Source organism: Protopterus annectens, chromosome 6.part0, assembly GCF_019279795.1.
Source record: "Protopterus annectens isolate FY-2018-M chromosome 6.part0, PAN1.0, whole genome shotgun sequence".
Taxonomy (NCBI): Eukaryota; Metazoa; Chordata; order Ceratodontiformes; family Protopteridae; genus Protopterus; species Protopterus annectens.
Window position 1 is genome coordinate 323,980,379 of NC_056737.1, and position 23,865 is coordinate 324,004,243.

At 39.5% G+C, this 23,865-nt stretch overlaps 1 protein-coding gene across 2 annotated transcripts in view; it reads left to right on the forward strand.

Annotated features, from left to right (window-relative positions):
- Positions 1-23,144, forward strand: part of SNAP23 (synaptosome associated protein 23) — an 815,608-nt gene extending 792,464 nt beyond the window's left edge. For both annotated transcript variants that reach the window (XM_044074077.1, XM_044074078.1), the window contains exon 8: positions 15,654-23,144. In XM_044074077.1, coding sequence (XP_043930012.1) covers positions 15,654-15,716 — 63 coding nt within the window. In that variant the 3' untranslated portion in view covers positions 15,717-23,144. The remainder of the gene's footprint in view (positions 1-15,653) is intronic.
- The last annotated feature ends 721 nt before the right edge of the window (positions 23,145-23,865 follow it).

A 23,865-nucleotide genomic window follows, 5' to 3' on the forward strand; every position in this document is an offset into this window, starting at 1 on the left:
ATGCTATAGTTTATAAAGTTGGGCTACTTGTACCACTAAAATGTGATTTATATCACTACATGCTCTCTTTGCTCAGCCTACTATATAGGCAAAACAAACAGATTGCTAAAAGAGCATATCCTACGGCATTTATCTGATATAAGGAATAAAGTAGAAACAAATGCCCTCTATTCACATGTGGAGCTTAATAACACCTACTCGTTCAAGTTTATGGTCATCTCTACTTAAAAGAAACATTGAGAGGAGGTGACTTGCAGAATAATGCCATATATTCAGAAATGTGACTGATGCTTTTTAATCCCACATTTATTAATTAATTTTAGAGTTGCTGGTTTTCTTCCTGTTGATCTCCATCTCCCAAATCCAATCTCTGTTTTCAGCATATTCCTGGTGGTTCTAGTCAACGCCTGTGCTTTTTATCTGTTTCAAGCATTTTGTTTTGGAACATTGGAAAAGTTTCACTGGCATAGTTTCTGAGCTTTATCAGAATAATTTAATAGTAGACTCTCCTTTTGTTTAATAGCTCACTTTTTGTTGGACAAACTTTTGTATTTCCTCTTCAGCTTGTTCTGCATCAAAAAATGACATTGACCCTCCAGGAAAAATATTCTGTAGATAGCGCTGGATATAGTAGCTTGAATCTCACAGCTGATTCTCGACATTGCCTGATTGCTGGAGTAAATGTACTCTTCTGCTTGGTGTACAGGTAGTAATCGTTTTCCACAAACACTAGACTGTCTCAAACTTTTAGTACTTTGTCAAAATCATCCCTTTCTCCTGATAGGATTGCATCTTTACTATTAGAGGTCTTGGCTGCTTTCTCATGGCCAGGTTTACTAAACTTTAACAGTGTGCCTTTTAAATTATCAACTGCTGTGAAATGTCAGTCCAGTTGCTTATTTTTGCTTTCATAAAATTTAGTCTCAAGTCCTTCTATTCATATGTTGCAGTATTCCTAGTGTGGATTTCCTGCCTCAGGTGACCCGAACGTCTGCTCCTATACAAAAGCTTAAGCCTGGGTGGTGTAGGTGTGTCGAATGTCACATGTAGGGCCATAAACCAGGGACCTTAAATGTGGCCAAAAGCCATACACAGATTTGGAGTACCAAGCAACTTTAATCCTGATACCTTGGCATTTCGCCCTCAAGGGATATCAGCATATCAAATTCTAAAGCTTAAATATACTAAACAGTTAAACAATTCTCTTTCAAAATGAGTGTATACATCCCACTTTTAAAGTGACCAATGCACATTATACATAAACACATCCCTTAGTCATGAAAAAGTACTACATTTCCCATAGAACTTCAGCAGCAGCAACATTACAACAAAGAATTTTTTTACCATAAATTCTACAGCAATAACATCAAAGACATTTAACCAAGTTTACATAAAAAATACAACACCCTCTCATAATGTGTGTATGTACTCGTATAAGAATTACATATACACACATATGTATATATACACATTTATGGACATATCAATAACATTTCTTCAAAAATTTAACACCTCCTGATTTAGTCCATGTGGGACCAGGATTCCAGAATTAAAAATGAAAGTAGTCTCCAACTGATTTAACTTATTAGCAAATAGTGTACCACTACCACAGTTGCCAGATGGTTGGGCACACTAAAAAAACTGAATCAGAATTTCCCGAATGGGCTTCAATAAAATGTTCAGCCACTGGACTGAAGCCTATATTACCCCTTCTAATATTTCCCAAATGTTCTAAAATTCTAATCTTAACTTTCTTTTGGTCCGACCTATAATACCATCTAACCTCATCACACCCACAACCCAGAATATATGTAACACCACATGACTGACAATTAAACCTTGCTTGAGAGACAAATCTGTGCCCACTGATCATAGTATTAGATACATTTTTGATTCTATGGCACACACTGCATCTCCCACAAGGAAAGGACCGTAATGAACTATTCTGAGTCTGATTGGAAATTGGGTAGTTCAGTTCTTTTAGGTTTAAAAATCTACCAAAAGAAAAAGTCGCATGTTGTGGAAATAAAGTACTGTGTTTATCTTCAGCTGTTATCATTGGCCATAACCTTGTAACCACCTGTCTAAGTGTGTCTGAAGAGGGACTAAACCTAGTAACATATAATATTTTATTTTCTGTCCCCTCCCCTCTTGAAGTAAATTGAATTCTATGTCCAAACTTACTGTTCTCATGCAGTTGTTCCCTACTTATCACATTATTCAGCAATTTATTCTTTGTTTCATTAAGAATAGGTCTAGAATACCCTCTGGCTAATAATCTGTCCTCTACTTCAGCCAGAGATTTCTCTTTAGAAGCCATCTCAGAAGTATTCATCCATACTCTTCTAAATTCACTATAAGTGAATGACCTAATGAGATGTTCAGGATGCATGCAAGAAGCAAGCAAAAAATTATTCACAGTAGTACACTTCCTAAATGGAACATATTGAAGAATAACTCCCATCTCATTCACAAAAAACTGGACATCCAGAAAACTAATGGTACTGATGTCTGTGTGACAACAAAACTGTAAACCATGACTATTAGAATTCAAATCCCCCCACACATTTCTCAAATTCAGATAGAGGTCCCTTACGTATGAAAACCAACTTGTCTATGTATCGTCTATATAACATCACCTTCTCCTTGTAATAAATATGGCTGTATACAAACTGCTTTTCAAACTCCCCCATGTACAAAACTGGTCTATATTACCAGAGCGAATCTCCTTTTAAGCGAATACCAAAACACTGACACATATTGCGCGAAACGTGAGAATACCGAATGCACTAAACCACAAAATTTTAAATCTCGAACTGTCATAATCGGCCAACCCCACCACCCGCTACATACTACCTACCCAAACAAAATAAATCACATACATACACTAACCAAACCCTACTTCTAACTCTAAAGTAAAGCACCAAAACCCTACTTCTAACCCTACACTAAACCCCACATACACAACTATCTATGCACTATGCTTAACCCCTCCCTAACCCTAAGGTCCGTAACTACCGCACACTTCTCTTACGAAAATATACACAAACAAAATAAATAATCCACATACGTACATTTAACAAAACCCTACTTCTAACCATACACTAAATCTTATATAAGTTAACTATCTGTGCAGTTACCTTAACCCGCACCCTAATCCTAAGGTCCGTAAATATCGCACACTTACCTTATGGAGCTATACCACAGAGGGCCAACCATGGTAATTTGACATTTCAAAATTTGTGGTTTTGGACGTTCACTGTAATGCCCGTTCACGCAATACGTGTTGACGTTTACGGATGCGCTTAAACGGACTTTCGCACTCGTAATAGGGAACCGTACAAAACGGCATAAGAGGGAATAAAAGGAGCCCCCATAGCAGTGCCCCTTATCTGCAAATAATATTCCTTGTTAAAACTAAAATAATTGTGTGTTAAACAAAATTCAAGTAACTCCAAAATATAGGCATTGTGAGGCCTTCACCCAGTATTGATGCCATAGCTTCAAGACCCTTACATGTTGTAATATTTGTGTACAAAGAAGAAATGTCCAACATGGCCAAAAAATATTCTTTACTCCACATCATAGTCTGCATTGGAACACAAAGCTCTTGTTTGATCTTTATGTGGGCTGGTACGGAACTCAAATGCATTTTAAGTAAGAGTCCAATAAAACCACCACATTTTCCAGGTAAGAACCGATGCCAGAAACAGTCTGTCTCCCTGGTGGCCTGCTCACATTCTTATGAATCTTTGGTATAGCATAAAAATATGGGTCTCTAGCACTGGCAACAAACAACTTCTTAACAGACTGTGATGAAAATACTAGGTGAAGGGCCTTGCTTGTTGTAATTTTGCAGCTGCTGAAGTTCTTTGGGAAATGTAGTAGGCTTTCATGACTAAGGGATGTGTTTATGTATAATGTGCACTGGTCACTTTAAAAGTGGGATGTATAGACAAATTTTGGAACTCAATTGTTTAATTGTTTAGTATATTTAAGCTTTAGAATTTGATATGTTGATATCCCTTGAAGGCAAAATGCCAAAGTACCAGGATTAAAGCTGTTTGGTACTCCAAATCTATGTATGCCTTTTGGATTTATTAGATTCTTGTGCTTTTTCTTTGGTTTTGATAAACCTTAAATGTGACATCTGCACGCACAGACCTCAGAACTTTTCAGCCGCAGACGTCACATCGATCGCTTCACTCCTAAACTCAAAGACTTCTATAAAAGCTAAGTACTCCATTGGGGAATTTTTCCGTTTTGTTTGCTTGAGCTTGGTTAGCTGTAGTTATCGTTAGCCAATGTCAGCTAAGAAGAACAAATGCTGTGGCAGGTGTCAGATACCGTATAAAGATGCACACCGTTGCGTCTTTTGTCTAGGAAAGGAACACAATCATACTGCTTGTTCCATTTGCCAGTCTTTTGTCCCGAAGACCCTTAGTAGCTGTCTGGCCGCCCTGAACTTATATTTAGAGAACCAACGTCAAAAAAAGCTTGGTCTTAGGATGGATCCTGAATCGGCTGTTCCGACTGAACCACCACGGAAAAAGGCCAAAGTTTCCAGGCCTACCTCCATGGAGATAGCCCAGATGTCGGTCCCTACCGATGTCGAGGGGGAACCAGAATCAGTTGGACGACCGACCAAGATGCCATTACCTAAAGTTCAGGCCCAAGAACCTAGGCCTTCTCCCAGACTTATGCCTTCTAAGCGTAAGAAAAAAAAAAAAAAACCCTCGACTCCTACCCCTGAAGGAGTTCCAGACTGGCAATCATTCACTAATTTTTTGATGCAGGCTTTTATGGCTCTTTGGCCCACAACCTCGTCTCCCTCCACTTCCCAATGCTTAGCCCTAGGCCTGCCTCTGCCACTTCTCTCCCCTTGCAGACTACCCATGAAGGAGATCTTCTGAAGAGTCCATCTCTTCTGCTTCATACCTCTACTTTGGAATACTATTCCCCAGATGAGGAATCCATTGAAGTGGACTCACCACCAGAGGATATTACCTTTGGTGAAACAGTTGCTAAGATGAAAGAGTACTTCAAATGGGACACTACCAAATGACTGACACCCAGAGGAGGTATTTTGAACTCCTTCAAGTGGAATCACCTTCCCCATCATCTGTCCCACCTGTCTTGCCTGCCTATCTGGATGCTTTCATCTCTGCATCCTAGAATCCAGACTCTCAGCCACCTGCTCCTAAGGGACCAGACAGGTTTTACAAAGTACCTGATGTGCAAAAATTTGTAGTTACCCCCCCCCCCCCGACAGACCCTGCAGTAATTGCTGTCTCTCCTGACAAGCAATCCAGACAGATTCCCTTTGCATTTCTTCTGCAAACTGATAAAGCATGGACAGGATTGGGAAGAAAGTGTACACCTCCTCCACCCTGGCTTTCCTTGCTGTCAGTTACCAGACACACATGGTAAAAGATGCCCTGGACCTTGTTTCACAAGCCTCCAATCTACTGGCTGCCACACCTGACTGCCCTACTAAGTCCGTCATAACATCTGAACTGTCTATGGCTTCACAGGTAGACAGACATTCCATTAGGTGCAGTTATGATGGAGCAGAAGCCTCTTCTAGGTCAGCAGCTTCTGCTTCTGTTCTCCGCAGATATTCTTGGCTTCACATACAACCACTCCCTGAGGACTTCAAAACTAAAATTATGAACCGTAATCTTTTGTTTGGCAAGCAATCTGCAGAGGTTTTTAAAAATTTGCAGGAGAAAAGTAAGGAGCTCCCGGACATCAAGCATTTACTTGTGTCCCCTATTCCTAAATATTACAGGAATTACCCTGCAAAAACATCTTTTGTCAGGAGAACTCCTCTTTCTGGCACCCCTTTCACTATCAGGCACAGGATAGGAACCAGAAGGCAAACCTACTACAGACCTTTTAACTCTCAACCAACCTGAAGACGGCCATTGCTTACTGCAGGACCCAAGGTGTCCAATTATATCCCTACCTAGATGACATTCTCCTTCTAGCAGAGACAGAAGACCTCCTCCAAAATCATCTCAGGTTCAACACTTCTCTTCTAAGAAACCTGGGCTTCACCCTCAACTTAAACAAAATCCTCCTTGCTCCAGCAGCAAGACAAAATCTTTCTGGGCTGCAGGATCAGGATAGATCTGATTCTGGCTTTTCTTCCCCAGGACAAAGTCCTGTCCCTCTCCAGTCACTTTCAAAACATTTTACTAGCCCCCCCCCCATATAACTGCAAGGCAAATTCCTGCAACTCCTGGGGCTGATGGCAGCCACCATTCCTATGCTTCCCTTAGCAAGAATGCACACGTGGAAGTTCCAGTAGTACCTAAAAATGTATGATCACAACACCAACACTCCCTGGAGCAACAAATTCCCATCTGGCCTCCCTCAAAACAGAACTAAGGTGGTGGATTCTACAAATCCTTCACAACTTGGGATTACCACTCCAAAGCCCTTACCCCAACCCAATTCATGCACAGAGATGTATCAGACGTAGGGTGGAGAGCCACCTGCAAAGATTTCAGGGTACAGCAGGCATGGAATCCTACCCTTCAAAAGAAGCATATCAATGTAAGGGAAATGACTGCAGTTCTTCTGGCCCTGGAGGCTTTTCTTCCTATTCTCCAGCCGGGCCCCCTTCAAATATTCACAGACAACACCACAGTTATGTGGTATCTCAACAAGCAAGTCGGGACCAGAGCTTACCTCCTTTGCAAAATAACTCTACAAATTTGGGACCTCGCCTCAAGGCACAGCTTGTCCCTGCAGGCCTCATACATCCCCTCTCAGGATAACACACAAGTGGATATTCTCAGCAGAACATCCTCTCTACAGCACAAGTGAATGTTGAACAAAGAGACCCTTCTAGACATTGTACACAGGTGGAGCACTCCACAAGTGGATCTGTTTGCCTCCCCCCAGAACAGACAGTTGAACAAATTCTGCATCAAGGATCACTCCCCACTTGCCTGGACAGTAGTTGCCTTCAGCATTCCTTGGAAGGGACTGTTTCTATATGGTTTTCCACCCTCCCCTCTAATCAAAAAGGTCCTACTGAAAAGCAGGAAGGACAAACCAAAAATCTTGCTGGTGACTTCCTAATGGCCAAGGCAACACTGGTTCCCCTTAATTCTCTCATTAGCCAAGGGTAATTACCACAAGTTACCCCACAAGGGCACAACAAAAGGGAACTCTAATTCATCCTCAGCTACAGATGTTAGCACTGACACTCTGGGTGATAAACTTCTAATCCCTTTTAGACACCACTACTCAGAGGACGTGCTTACAGTCCTAAGGGTGGCCAGGAAACCTGCTACTAGGAAATCATATTTATCAAAATGGGAGAGATTCTCCAAGTGATGCGTACATAAGGACAGGGGACCTCAGCCAAGCAGACACTTCCTAGTCCTTGCTTGTGTGTGAACTCGTTAAGGATGGCATTTCTTACTCTTCAATAAAAATCCACCTTTCAGCTTGCCTACCTCTAGACCCCCCTTTGCTCTCCAGGCTAGATGTAAAACTTGCACATCAGACCACCTAGAAAACCCATCCCGCCACCCTGGGACCTAAACTTTGTCCTAGAAAAACTAACACTGGCCCTCTTTGAGCTAGCTAGCAGTGCTACTTTACAATTGTGTGCATGGAAGACTGTACTGTTGGTGGCCATCGATTCTTCTAGGAGGGTGTCATAGTTACAGGCTCTCATGGCCTGCCCCCACTACACAACCTTCCACAAGGATAGGGTGACCTTATGCACTTAACCTTTCCTTTATGCCCAGAGTGGTCAACAAACTGTCCTTAAATCAATCTATTCACTTACCTACGTTCTCCTCTCCAACTAATGATAGTGAGATGATACTCCATTCCCTGGATGTGCACAGACAAATGAGATTCTACCTAGACAAAACAAAGCCCTTCAGAAAGTCTAACCAACTGTTTGTCTCCTTCCATCCCAGTGCTCTGGGCAAGGCAGTCTCCAAGCAAACTATTTCGTGTTGGATCAGAAAATCCATCTCATTCTGCTACTCACACCATGGTAACACTTATCCCATGGGGTGAGAGCTCACTCCACCAGAAGCATGGCTAGTTCCAAAGCCTTCCTCAAAGGGCTGGGCATAGCTTCCATTATGGAAGCAGCCACCTGGTCCACTATTCACACCTTCTCCAAACAATACAAGCTGGACCAAGTCTCCAGAGACCGGGCAGACTTTGTTGGAGCAGTCTTGCAGGGGTTTCTGGAATCTTCCACTTCTACCTCCACCTTTCCCTCTAACTAAGCTGTGGTACTCTCCCACACTAAGAATACTGCAACATAGAATAGAAGGACATAGAATAATTGTGTAAAATCTTACCATAACCATAGATTTCTTTCTCTTCTGTGTTGCAGTATTCCTTCCCTCTCCATCTCCCTGGACTAAGTTTGGACTGTGGACATGTCTCTTGGGCATTAGGAAGCTCTACCCTTCACCACGAGCAACTAGCCAGCATATGACACTTGACACTTCTGGCTGACATCATTTATTACTCTCTTTGGGACCCGTCTGTCTGGCCTTCAGATTCTGAGGTCTGTGCATGCAGATGTCACATTTAAAGTCCCTGGTTTATGGCCCTACGTGTGACATTCCATGCACCTACAGCAACCAGGCTTAAGCTTTTGTATAGGAGCCGATGTTCGGGTCTCTTGAGGTGGGAAATCCCACACTAAGAACACTGCATCATGGAAGAAAAGGACATCTGTGGTTATGGCAAGATTTTACACAACTATTCTTTCCTTCTGGTACAGCAGAAAATCCCAGGTTCTCCCTACATGCTCTGCCCTCTAATACTACCATTTTTTGAAACATTTTTTTCTTGAGGAGTCTCATACTCAGCCAGCCTTTTCTTCATTTCAGCCTCTAATTTTTGCAGTTATCAGCTCATCTGAATATCTGTTTAAGTCTTTCATTTTTTTTTCTGTTTGAGTTGGTATACTCCATCAGTGTTTTGTTTATTTTAATCTGTTCTGAGTACATTTGACTTATTTTTTCTTCTAGATTACTTGACATCATGTCCTGCATCAAAGCTGGACGTTGAACTGCTTTTTATTGAATAGCTGCAGTATTTTTTCCCAGCCTGTGTTTTCTTGTCACCTTTTATGATTGATTTTATTTCAGGTTCTCTAAATTTCACGTTTTCTGGCATGCAGGCATTGCACTTCCTAAGCAGTAATTGAAATTTACCCCAAAACAAATGCACTGGCTCTTTTTCTGAGTTCCAGTTTGTGGAGCTGAAATTAAGCTATAACTCGGCATGCAGCCATCTTGGAAGTTCCTTGTCTCGTGGTATTTTAGTGCAAATTGTGTCATGGGTATGTTCTTGGGTATGAGTAGTCCCCTTAATCATGTGAAATGCTCTTTCCAGAGTGAAATGAGTTATTTGTAAGGAAATTGAGTGCATATTTTTTTTCTGTTAGTCCAAGAAATTAACCTTTTTCCTTTTGTGGTGGCATTTGTTTGTGGTAGTTCAGCACGTAGCATATTCACAGTAATTTTTTTATTCTAAAACATTCAGTATACATCACCAGGGATATAGATTTGTTTGCTGTTAAATATTCTAAAGGTAAAAAGAGGGGGGGACTACAAAACCTAGCAGTGCAAAAGAACACATTTATTGGAGGAAAAATCAAAAACTGGTTGGGATACAAAACCTAGCAGTGCAAAAGAACACATTTATTGGAGGAAAAATCAAAAACTGGTTGGGATACAAGGTTGTGCAAAGTCAAACACACACAAACTTTTCCTGGCAAGCAGAATGTTTTCTCTGGAGTAACAAATTAGAGTCTTGGACTTTGTCTCCACCAATGCAGCAGTTCCTGTTTTACAAAGGCAACTGAACCCAGGTCTCCCCTTCTTTTCTCAGATCCCAAACCAATCCGTAACCGTAGACTCATTAGATTTTATTTTGGGAGCAGTTTTCGAGGAATAAAAATGCAAGGCCTGTGGTGTCTTTCAGGCAGAGCAAAGCACATCGACTTGAGATGTTTGCTGTGATCATGCCTTAAAATGTCTTCATCACCTATGGTCTCCCGGACCTCTTCAAGTGATTACCACAGTTATGCCGTACATAAAGAAGCAGAAATTTACAAGGTCATGCTGTCTCTACAGGCTGGTATTGGTGACTTGAGAGTTGTCTCTTCAGCACTTATTAACCATCCAAGCATGTTACATTCCATTAGAGCAAAGCATAGTGGCAGACAAGCTGAATAGGACTAGAACAGAACCTCACAAATGGAAATTGAATGTGGGGGCCTTCTTGTAATTGATAACAGTTGCAGGGGATACTTCAAGTAGCACTGCTCACCTCTTTTTATGAAAACTGCTAAGCAAGTTTTTTTCCAGGGCTCCTTCCAAACACACCTGAAAAATAATGCATTTTCATTACCTTATAAGGGAATTTCCTTTAGGTTTTACACCCTTTCCACTGATATCCAGGGTAATTCTGAACATTCAAAAGGATAGCACCAAAAATCATTGCATTGACCCCCTTTTGGCCCAGACACAGTTAGTTCTCCTTTCTCATGGAATTGGCCAAGGGCAGTTGCAACAAGCCGCTTCAACACTGGATCTATTCATTCAAAATGGGGAGTTTATACACCCCAATATCCATCAACTTTGACTGCTTGGATGATTACGTTTTATTATCTTTTAGCCACTTATTTTACAAGGATATACAACAGATATGTTGAGATAAGATCCTATGTTGTTAATTAGAAGTGGTTTTCTAGTTGGTGCCAAAGTAGTAACCAGATGCCCATCAAGGATTTTACATCAGTGCTGCTCAAATATTTGTGCGTGTGTGTGTTTTTTTTGGGGGTTTTCGGCACTTGTAAAGGTTCATCTTATGGCTACTTCTGCTTGACTGCCCCTGGATCCTTCTCTTCCTTCTGTTTGTGGTAAAACCATTTCTGAAAGTAGCTTTACATTTGATATGTTCTCATGAACAGATTTTCTCACTTGAAATCTCAATTGTTTGCTCGAGAATTTGACTGTCTACCTTTGAAGCTGTGCATCAAGCTGATTTAAGGTTCTTGACTTGGGAAATTGTACTCAATGCTGTGATGTCTGCAAGAAGTGTATCTTAGCTGTAAGAGTTCATCCACCATGAGAGATATCTGATTTCCCATAGGGATAGTCTGTCTGAGAATTAATCCCTCGTTTATGCCCACTGTGGTTTGAGTTTACTTTAAATCAAGTCATCAGTCTCCCATATTTCTATGCAGAACCTTAAAAAAATGAGAAGAGGGGTTTTCTACATGCTCTGAATCTGCACAGGCAGCTCGGATACTATTATGACAGAACTAAGCTCTCTGACATAAGACCCAAGCGATAATGATAATTATATCTGTGGAGGAAGCACTGAAAATAGGACAACAGGAAGTCTGTAACAGTGAAGTTAAATATGTAGGTAGCTGGTTAAAATGAAGAGTAAGAGTCATTAGCAATAACATTTAAAAATGTTTGTAGGGCCATAAAGCTTTCAGTAAAGAAATGGAAATTGGTAATAGACATAGATCAAAGGGGCTAGGTGACACAATTATTTTTTTTACCACAAAATGTACATCGTAGACAAGTTTACTAGACTAATCTGAATGAGATATGTGAGAAAATTGGAGCAATTGAGAGAAAAATCTTTAAGGGACCCACAGGTAGCATGAGGTTGGCTGGTTTGACAAAAGAAAGAGGAGGGCTTGGGCGAGGTCCCAGATCCTAGGAATTGTTTGAAAGTGTGTCCAGTGGCCTGCCTGGATGTGCAGTACCTGGCAGACTGGAAGAAAATGATGCAGAAAACAACCAGATAGTTGAAAGCAGGGGAAGATTTGCTGGAAATATTGATAAAACTCAGGTAGACTAAGGACAGTTACCTGTATTAAGGGAGATGTGCAAGATAAGTAAGAAAGTAGTGCAGGAGGAAAGTAATAAACTATGAAAGGATGAGTCATTTCTGAATGGAGGAATGAAAATGGTTAAGGAAAAAAATTCTTTTGTTATTGAGATGAAAAAGAGAGAGAGAATATGGACTTTTAGATATTGGAGGCAAGTCTTCAACAGTATGTAATTAAAGAAATGGAGCAAGATCTAGGAGGAGTATACATTGATGAATTCAGTGGAATGCGAATATCAGGGCGTAATAGCTAGGTGAAAAAATGCTAAAGGAAAGAAAGGGAAACAAAGAAATGCCAAAACTTATGAAACTTGGTCAAATGAGGCTGGAAAGGGAAAACCGAGATTAATAACCTCAAGGCTGCAAATGGTTAAGACGAAAAAGAAATGAGGGAAAATGACAAGAAGCAAGGAGAATAAGTTGGGAAGAGGTAATACCAGAGGAGGTTTTGAGAGAAATAATATTGCCCAAGTTTGTGACAGTAGCAGAGAATTTTAATTTTTTACTTGGAACTATCTGCACGATACTATTACACACCTGTAAGGCTAAATTAAGTTGCATCAAACAGTGAAAGGTGACTCTTGGAAATGTACAAGAGGAGAAAAGGAGTACTTGGCTGTATATGTTATAGGATTGCAAAATTATGGATCGGTTTAAGGAAGACTTAAAAGTTCTGATATGACTAAATATTTTAAAAAGAGACCAGGTTGAAGAAATGGCTGTTTCTAAGTTCGACTGAACTTTCTTTTAATTCTGTTTTAATGTTTTAATTTTTTTTAATGTTTGAGTTTGTTTGTTTTACTGTAGAGTAGTCTACAGCTGTTCACTTTTTATATATTTTTTTTGTTCCTTTATTTGAAATCCTTATATAGTAAGCTCTGTCATAATCAGCTGTAAACTGCTCCTGATAAGGAGGTTCATAGGTGAATACAAGGATCTGTTGTATGACTGTATTGGAACCATGGTTGTTGCCAAGTATTTCAGTGCTTATTCTACAAGTTTACGAACAGACACTTTGTTCTAACATTTCAAACAATTTGTAAATAATCAAAATTACATTTATAAATAGTAACATTATTCTGCACTCTTCTTGTGCCACAATTGGTAAAGTGTTTAATCATTTTGTCCCTTTTATCAAAGTAAATAATTTCGTGAGCTTGTTTTGATACCAGTATTTATAGTTGTTGATGGTAACTCTAAGATTAATTATAATACATATCCGAAATGGTAGATATAACACTTGCTGAAGTGCCATTTTTCATTTGTAAATTTTCTGTTGCCTTCAATGACCATATGTCACCTAATCCAGCTAGTATGTTTTTTTTCAATAATTTTTATTTATTCTTTGCATCAAACAGAGCAGTAAATGACAAGTATCACATACAGGAAGACCATATGAATATTAAGCAATTGTTATACATTGAAATAAATGCAAAAATAGGTTGATTAATCAAACAATACTATTTACACTATATACATAGATGCTTTCACAATTCTGTATAGTAAAACAAGAAGGAAAATATGAGTTGCTTTGCAAGAGTTATTATAAGTACAATATAAAGAGAAAAAGGAAAATTACTTGTAGGTGTTAGGGATATGTGATGTTGTATAAGAGCTCTTCGTCATAATAAAGTATGGGCTTTATTGTCATTTATGCAAAAATAATATTATAGATCTGTTCCCATAGCTTCCTAAATTTGATATTTTTGTCCCTTTTATTAATTGTTATTTTTTGGGCTAATAGATGTTTGATCGCCATTAATCTGAAGTTCTCCCATGAGTTATTAGTGGAGTTAAGCAAGTTGGTCGCTATGTAGAGCTTCATTAAGAGAAAGATATTAATTAGGGTACTTGCTTGTTTTTGGGGGATGTTATTTGGAAGGATATGTAGTGAAGTAAATTCCCAAGTGAGTGTAGTTGTTTGGTAGCCTGTTTTTTTGTAACTGAAATTTAAGGGAATTCCAAAGTTTAAATACACATTTGCAGCTCCAGAAAAGGTGGATTATGTTGGCAGTTTGATCTTTACAGTGTGGATAGAGTGGGGATTTCTTAGGGTTAAATTTATGTAGAATAGCAGGAGTGAAATACACGTTGTTGTAGATCATAAGTTGAGTGAAAGCCAATTTCTGAAGGGATATGGATTTTATTGTTAGGTTAATTGCCTGAATCAATTGATGGTTGTCAGTGTGAGAGAGGTTTTTCCTCCAATAATCAGAAATGAGGATATAATCCTTGAATTTAATATCTTTAATCATTTTATATGTAAATGTAGTCATTTTTTTTTGTTGAGAGGATAGTCTTCCAAAGTAAGTTACACGTTGCTAAATCTTCATTGTTTATGTTAGAACTGTGTAAGTAGCTGATACATAATTCTTTAATCTGTCTCAGGATCAGTAAGTATGATTTGGGGAGGTTCAATTGGTTCCTTAATTCTTGCACAGGACAATTTAAATATGGATATACATCTTAGATTGTTATGTAACAAGCCAGTATGTTTTTTATTCCTTAGGAAGGTTGTTCCAACCTTCTTCAAATAAAAGGAGACAGGTCATTGATGGGTATTATAATGCTAGGAGGAAAGAGAGCAATAAGGTGGAAGCAGGAGCAACTGACAGGTGTTGCTGAAGTACAAGGGTAAGTATCCCAGATAGGATTAAAAGAAAAAAAAGATAATGTAGTACCAGGGGACATTATGGATGGAAGTGGAATAGATGGTGGTAGAAAGTGGGAGAGGAAACCAGGATTGACGGTTAGCATTTTGTTAAGTTAAGCAAGTCAAAAGAGATATGTCAGATAGACTCGTAGAAGTGATCAGAATAAAGTGAAAGTAAGAGAGACAACACAGGTGACTAAAATGATGTGCAAGGGAGACAATGGAAAGGTTTGTGTGTTGAACTTAGAATAGTAAGAAAATGTTTTGAAGCTTCATAAATGTTGGGTAAACTAAACATCATTAACTCTGAGATTAGGGTGTGTTCCAGTGGAATTAAATGGGAAAGGAAACAGATATAAAAAGAAAAGAGGCAGCATGCATGAGGATTGCCATAGAATATAGCTTTTGAAAAGAATAAACAGAAGTACAAAAAAAAAACAACCAGTTCATCAAAGCAATGGACTATATGCAAGTTTTTCATAATTCATTTATTTCGTAATGATTTAGAGATGTGTCCTGGGCATACATTTTGGTGCAAGCAGGTAGTACTCCCTCTCAGAATCAACTATTTATCAGTGCAGTGGTATGTGTGTTTGGTACAATGGGTGTTGAGAGGGTTGGAGTACTCCCCATTCAGAAACGAGTACCGAGAGCATTTTGGTGGAAACAATTTATGTAATTATGCTAACTTGACACATAACACTGCCCAAGTTCATGTTTTGAGAAAGCCAGATTTGCATTATTGAAGAGGAAATGCATCCAGCTGCAGGTACTGTGGTTTGTTTTGGAGCTGATCTATTCCGCCTTCATTCCTAAATATGAGGAAGAAAATGCAACATCTTTAGTCATAGAATGGTAGTGTGTGGAATGTTGTAGCCTTTAGTTTTCATGTTTGAAAAGTACATTGACTGATTTAGAGAGGGAGTTGAGGTGCTAGGGTCCCATCTGAATGGTATACAACGGATATGGAAGCAGTTGGTTGCATGAAGAATCATAGCAGTTGTATATTTTTTCTTTTCAAGCTGTTATTGAAAGACATTGGCATTTGGAGTCTTGCATTTAGTTAAACTTTTGTCTTCCTTTCTTGTAGGCAGATGCCAACAGAACACGTATTGATGAAGCCAATACAAGAGCCAACAAACTTATTAAGTAGTAACTGGATTGATGACCTGCAGAATTGCTATTATGTCCGCACTTGCTTTGAGCTTGGAAAATTTTCAGTCTTTCTGAAAGTGTGTGGGTGGGGATACTGATTTTTTTTTTGTAAACTTTGAGCTGCCTTTGTCACTAGATAGTTGTGTGCATCTTTTAACTACACACGTGGATTTAGAGTCTGAAGACATTTATGTAGGAAGCAGAAGAATGGATCCTCCTGTAGAGATGCTGTCTAGCACAAAGGTGTCCTCTTCCTTGAAAAGGAATAAAAAAAGATGACAACCATTTTTATTTAGCTCAACTGAAGTGCAAGTGCTTTATTACAAAGTGGATGAAATTTTAAATTAGCAAATGTTAAAAGATAAAGAAAGAGCTTGTCTTGGAATGCTTATGTTCCCTGTAACTGTGAGAGTCATTTTCTAAGTTAATATGTGCAGGCTGTCTGATTTTCTACCTATACGCCTCCCCCAGCACATGCACACTTTTTTTGTGGGATAGATGGTGCTTAACCTGTGTCTGTCCTTGCAGTAGTAAGGTGGCCTTAGCAATTGGCTGTGCACCTTGCTATCCACATAACATTTTTATTTGCTAAAAGGATGCGTCTTTTGTCTGACTTTCATAGCTTTTCTTTATGGGTACACTGTGAATGGCCATTGTATCGTTTGGGTGGGTGGGGGGGTCACTTAAAAATGCACCTTAAATGTTTTTTTTCCCTCAAATAACCCTTTCATGTTTGATTTTGTTAAGTTGACACTTATGGAGGGTGTGTGTAACTTAAGTAGTAATAATGATGGCATATCGCCATTAAACTTCACCATTTCCAGGCCAGATCACCAAATGATGGTAGAGTTGCACTGTCTGATCTGTTGCCTGTCTATTTCAGGTTACTGGACCTCTGTGCATGCTTTATTTGTTACTTCTGACCTAGTACACTGCATCTGGCCTGGATTCATCTGTTTTTAGTTGGCCATGGAGAAAACAGTTTGGGGTAATCTGCATTCCTTATGGTGTGCCTGTGTGTTGAGATTTTACTACATGGGAAAGTAATGTTTGCTTTGTCAGTGCTGAATGTGTTACATGTTGAATAGTGAGATCCTGTGATAAGATCTATTTTAAGCAAGTTTGAGTGTTGTTTAATAAATGCCAAGTCTGTTTACAATAGCTTTGGATGTTTATAGAGATGTTCTAAGGTTCATAGTCCCATTCAGGGGGGGCGGGTGCTGAGTGTTGATGGGGGTAGCAAATGTTAAATAGGTAGAACTAGTAATGTAGCCTGTTGTGTATATATACTTCTGTACTAACTGGAGCTTACTGATGTTGGTTCCCACATGTATTGGCACATGTGACTATTTCTGGTACTTCCAAACATATTAGCTGCATGCAAGTGCTAAGAGGAAGGAGATAGTTTCATCTGTTGAAGCTGCTGGAAAAACAGCACAAAGGAGTGATTCTGCTGGGCTACATTTGAATTCTAGTGGAGATGCAATTATTCTTTGTCTTCCACAGCAGGCCAGATAGACACAAAACTATTTCAGAGCTGCAGAACAAAAGAATAGCAGATCTCTTTCATACTGTGAAAATATTGCATTGAAATGTGCCTTTGAAAAAAGACCATCTTGAATTTGCCTGTAGTGTCACCAGGGATGAAATAAATGACCAGAAGAGGTAGCAAAGTTCATTTCACCAAGCCATATTCTTCTACTGTCTTTATACTAGAAGCCTTGTCACATGCTGCAGTGTGTTAGGTTTGCATAAGTGTCCATTAATGACATGCCTGCTGCTTTTTCGGTTTTCTGTCAGTCATGATCGGGCTGTGAATTTGCTTTTAAAATTTATGCTCATCCTCTGTGTCATGCAGCTTAAAAAGCCAAATATTTGAACATTTTACAGATCCATTATGCTCCACTGTTTGCTCCCATTATATTACAGCATTATTTTTTCTGTGCATTTGTAGGACTTGTGCACTTTCTTGTATTCTATATTATTTTTCATGTATAATCTCGTCTGTTAATATCACAGCTGGCTCCCTTTGAAATAGTAATATTTGAGTTTGTCAGTGTTACTGTAGGTTAATCCACAACCACTTTTTATTTATTTTTTTTTTTGTTCCCTCATTTGAAATCGCTGTACAGAAAGCTAGATCAAAATCAGCTGTAAACTGTTCCTAAGGTGTGTGCTTTTATATGTTTGCATCAGAAACATGCTTGTTGCTAAGTATTTCTGTGCTTCTACACATTTATGAACAGACATTTTTGTCCTAGTATTTCAAACAATTTGTAAGTCATCATAATTACATGTATAAACAGTAGCATTATTTTACAGACTTCTTACGCCACAGTTGGTAATGTTTGATAAATGAGACAAAGTTATTAAAAGAAACATTTAGTGAGCCTGTTTTGATGCCAGCCAGTATTCATAGTTAATAGTACATATCAGAAATGGCAGATAAAACACTTTCTAAAGTTCTGTTATTTAATTTCGAAATTTCCTTTTGCCTTCACTGATAGTGTATCAGCTAATCCAGCCAGCATTTTTTTATTCTTCAAGTGCTCTGACCTTCAGTTGACACAGTTCATTAAAACAGGTTACTAAACAGGTTTCACAGCCAAACAGTTTGCATTTGTAAAGTGAAAGAAAAATCTTGAGATTTAAGTGACTTTCTATTTTGTGACTGTGTCTAAGTGAAAAGTGTGATTTTAAATTTTATTTTTTACTGCAGCACAACTTAGTTTCATTTTGTTTATATTAACTGCCCCTGTAGTGTGCATTGTAGTATTTGATTCTATTTTTATTTGTAGGGGATGGAACTGCATGATCCAGAATGACAGTGTGCTCCATGTGCCCTAGTAATGCAAACATTGTACACAGAGGCATATTACTTAATAAATCTGAAAGGAATATTACCTTGTTGGATCTGTCCAAGTGGCAGTTTTAATTTTACAGTACATTTGTGTGCAAGTCATTACAAGAAAATACTAAGTGTTCTTTTCACACATATCCTGTCACAGTTTACCTGTGCTTGTCATAACTTGCAAGATCAGCTTAATATTTGAATATCAAAGGGCTTGTAGACTCCATTATCACATTGTAGATACAGAGCAAGACCCTTGTTTTATCACAGTTTTGAGACATTTAAGTAATATACAAACCACAGAAATTGAGCAATGTGTGGTGCATCAGTTACTGTTGTCGCCTCAGCAAGAGGTTCTCCGGTTCGATTCTCGGCTGGAGCGCCTTCTCTGTGGAGTCTGCATGTCCTCCCTGTGGTCAGGTGAGTTTTAAAGACATGCAGGTAGGTGTGTGTGCATGGACCTTTTGTGAAGGTTGGGTGCTGGACTGGCAACTCAGCACTGTAAAAACTCTACCATCAGTCAGTTTGTGGACTGGTTATCCACTGTGGCGACACCTAAAGGGAGAAGCCAAAAGACATTGGTTTTAGTGTGTACTGTAGATTTCTCTTGTTCCTTATTCTTGGTGTAATTCCTTTAAAAGGTTTTTGTTGGTTTTAATTACTTAAGGCCATTGTGCTGTTTTATATCACAGGCGACTGCTGAAAATAACTGTTTGTATGGATCACTGTTATAGTTTGAACCTTAGGGAATTTTACGTTAGGCTGAGGTCCAGTTTCTAGGCCAAACCTGAGGAGTCAATGCCTGGCAAGTCTATGCTGCCACTTTGTGGTTCTCCAGACTCCTAAGATCCTCTATACCTTTGTCTGAAGGACTGGGGCAGGCTGGCTTAGGGAGCCTGATTGCTGAAGTTCTTGTAAAGTTTCTAGCCTGACCCAACATGATCCTCTCTCTGGAGTCTGGTCTTCAAAAAGGAAGAGGGGATCCTCTTCTGTGAGGGACTGAAATTACTCAGATTCCTAGGGTGAGGAAGAGGTCCTGGATTACAGATCTCAAGTGTCCTCACTTCCACAACAGTTTATCTCCTTTACTGTGCCCATAATATTTACTAGCCTGCCTTGGTGTTTGTTCACTGCACTACCAGTGGCATCCATATCTGCCCTACATGTTATGGTGCCTGTTCAGCCTAGGTTTAACACTTAGCCATCAGAAGTCCAGTCTGTGTCCTCACCAGTGGATAGTATTCTTCTGGGCTAATCTTGGATTTCAATGTATGGTCTGTCTCCCATTGGGAAAAGTGGAGTGGAATCTCCGATATCCTTTTTTTCTAGTGTGTCAGATAAAACACAATAGAAAGACAGGTCTTAAGTATCCTAAATCACACAACCTCAGTTATTCTATGTGTGCCTCTAGCCAAATTGAAGGTGAAAAAAGTTCCATTGTGTTTTTTAAAAAGTTTCTGGAACCAGTAGCTAGAATCCCTGGAAGCAGTCATCCCAGTGCTACACTATGTCAAGAAAGAACTGAATTGTGGGTAAAAGCAATTTATGAAAGCAAGTGCATGCCTCCAGGTGAATGACTCCCAAATGGCAACTGACAGCAGTTGCATCAGACCAGCACTGGGGGTACTTACCTTGTATCTCAAGGTACAAGACCACCAGACTCACCAGAGCAGCCTGCACATAAACCTTAAATAAATGCCTGCAATCATTTTATGCCCAAAAAGCCTTCAGTGCAGTCCAGGTGCTAGGGACATAAAAGTAATCACCGACAGTACTACAGTTATGTGGTATATAAATAAATGAAAGGGGGTGCTTGCTCATATCATCTTTGCAGGCTGGCTGCACAATTCAGGGAACAGGCTCTGCGATTGAAAGTGCTCTTCCTAGTGGGTTGCTTTACCTTCAGAGAAGTCAGTAGGAGGTCAATTAGGCAGAGCCTCAGCAAACCCTTGCTACAGAGTGAAATTTTCTTAGACAGGAGTACCAATTGGTTTGCCAAGTCTAGATCTCATTGCTTTTGCAACCAACACGCAGCTTAACAAATTCCACTCTCCAATACCTTGCAAGCAAGCTTGGGCAGTAAATGCCCCCCCCCCCAATTTGTTGAAATCTGTTTCTGTCTGCTTACTCTCCTCTTCCCTTCCTCCACAGGGGTGATTTTAAAGGTCAGGGAGAAGGAGCCAGAAATTATACTGATTGCTGCCTTGTGGGCCAGGCAGTACTGATTCCCCACCTGCTGCATCTAGCAAGGGGGAAATCTTGACTGTTTCCTCAACATGTGAAGCTTCTGATGCAGTGCAGATGATCCCTGTTTCACCTCTGCCTGCCTACCTTGATTCTAGCAGCTTGGAGGATGTGATCTTAATACTTTTTGAGCACCTTTGTTTTAGAAACATTCTAGATCAAGGAAGGCTAGGAGTCCAGGCATCAGGAAATTATATATAGCAAAATGGAAAACCATTTTCCCTATGGGTGTGAAAGGAGAAACTTGTTATTGTGCCTGTGGTTCTCGTGCATGAGTTTGGTGTTTTCCTCTTGCTTAGCTTACATCTTAGTCAAGGTACATCTGTCAGCAATCTTTATCTGCTTGCCCTTACTTTTGCATCCATGCCACCAGCTGAACAGTTCCAAAGTGATATCCTTCATATTAGGGCTCCTAGGTTGATTCTTGCTCCATCCTGGGACCTGAATTTCATACTGGAGGAACTGACCCTATCTCCTTTTGAACCAGTTACTTCTGTACCCTTAAAGATCATGTCTTGGAAAACAGTTTTCTTCGTGGCAGTCACATTAACAAGGATAGTTTCAGAACTCCAGGCATAAAATTTGGAAGGATCCCTTTCTGATGCTCACAAGGATAGACAAACTTTATGCACTAATCCTTACTTCATGCCTGAAGTTGTTACAGAAGTAACTTGAGTTGAGCAATCCAGTTTGCCAGTCTTTTCCTGTGCTCCTCAGAACAAAGGAAAAAGAATCCCACACTTTTGGAAATTCCCTGGCAACGGATATATGACCTAGATGGAAAGCGAATGGGTAGAAGGTCAGAGCATGTATTTGATTCTTTCATTTAAAGTAAAAGGATTGCTGTGGTCCTTGTAGAATTGTCAACTAATATTTCCCTGCAATGACCTTCCATGGCCTTTGTGACAAAGGACAATATAGGGAGCTATCCATTTGTAAATGGCCTGTTTGGTCACAGGCAATCCTTTTTTGTAAGGAGCAGTGCAAAGTAGTAGTGTATCAAGTCCTCTGTTCACGTGTTCTCTGTGTACTCTAGATTGTACATTTCCAGTGCCAGTTCAGGATTTGCCTTTGCCATTCTCAAAAGTATTTTGCCCTTTGTCTCTGACCAATAGCTAGCCAACCTATCAAGCTGTAGGAGCCAGCTCTCAAATCCTTATGACTGCAGCAGTGATCTACATGACGAACATAGTGCAGTTGTGCTGGCAGGTTATTAAAATGGTAGACATTCACGGATTGTCATTGTTGCAATCTTATTTCTCTCCCACTATCCCCTCTGTCAGAAAGGATTACAGGGATAGGAGGTGGATATACTTGTCCCTTCCCAGCCAATTTTACTTCTACCTCATTTACCTTTCATACTCCATTACCTTATTCAAGTACCTAAGGAGGATGAGGTTTATCTAATTCAGCCCAAGATCTTTTAATAGTTTTTGACATAATATAAAGCTGTCTGGGATGGCATCCCTATCTTGGAGGGGGAACCAGAAAAACTAAAGGTGGCCAAGTATATACCACCTTTAAACTAGGTGTGTCAGGACATCTAAGGTGAAGGTGATATCAGCCCATCGATGGTTGTGCTCATCTCTGAAGGTCTGGCCAGGCATCTGACTTCAGCCTGTGGCAGAGCTCCCTAATGTTATGACTGCAACATGAAGCTCTACTTGGAATTGGCTTTTGTTAGCAGTACTTTGTCATAAGCTGGCTGTTAGTATTGTCAAATAACTGTGAAACTCAGTAGATTTCAGGAAAATTAGTTTTTTTTTTTGTTTTTTTTTTTGTCCTTTTTTTATTAAGGAAATGCACATAGTAAAGTGACACAGCAGGAATTGTAGCTTTAATGGGAAAATAAAAGGTTTGCTGTTCTCATTTTAATATATCAAGTTATAATTGTTCAGTTTGTTTAAATATTTTTAGATGACAACATTTTACCATTTCTCACTCATTGGTCACCCCAAACTACTTTTTTACTCAAGGCCCTGCTGTCACATCACCAATTTTTCATATACAGTAACTGTCCCAAGACTACGTGGTTATTCTTTTGGCTTACACATTTTGGGATTCATGACTCTCTTTATATTTTTAATGTATGAATTTGTGGTTTTCAGGTAAATAAGTTTACTTGTAAAAATGCAGGACAAATGTTTATGTATAGTTAAGATTGTTCAAATTTTTTGCGTGATTCTTTCACAACTCCTTACTAAAGTGACTTTTTATGCATCAAAAGGAAAACAATTTTCAATTTAAAAATGATTTTAAGACGCATGTTCACTTGCGTCTTTGCATGTTTGTAAAGTTTCTTAATAAAGTATCCACTTCTCTCGTGTATAACTGAGACTCGTAGTCTGAGATTCTGGAAGTTGATTTCTTTTGTGTTTCTTTCAAGTCTTTACACTTCATTTTACAATAATGTAAATCAGATTGGTTTTGCCCGTGTAGTAACTCTGTTACCATAGAAGTATAGATTGTGCCTGACACCACTTGTGTTGTAACTGGACCACTGCTAAATTTATTTTTGGAGTCTGGGTACTACCCCGTAGATCTCTTTTTTTTGGGAGGGGGATGAGAGAGAGAGAGGTGTGGTATTTGTATTGACAAGACAAAATTTGGCCAGCGCACAAGATGATATCCTGCCATCAGGTGATCCCGCATTCTGCCCGAATTCCAAAGTCTTGGTCCGGCATCGGTTGCTGTCACTTCTTCCCTGACATCAGTGCGTCAGGGGTATATAAGATGCGTCTGACGCCATTTTCTTCAGTCTTTCTTGCCATGCAGTGCCCGAAGCAGTTCGCAAGTGCCGGTCGGCCGACTCCTGAGATTTTCAAAGTCAAATTTCAGATCCAAAGTCTTCAATAAAGCTAAGTACCCCGTTGGGGAAACTTTTTTCTTGCCTCAGACCGATGTCAGAAAACGTTAATAATTGTATTTCTTGTGGGAAGCAAATACCTCATAAGGACTTCTACTCTTACTGTATTCCATGCCGTAGGCCCTGATCACGATGTCACTAGTTGTCGGTTTTGTGCTAGATTTAACAAACACACTATAAAAAGAC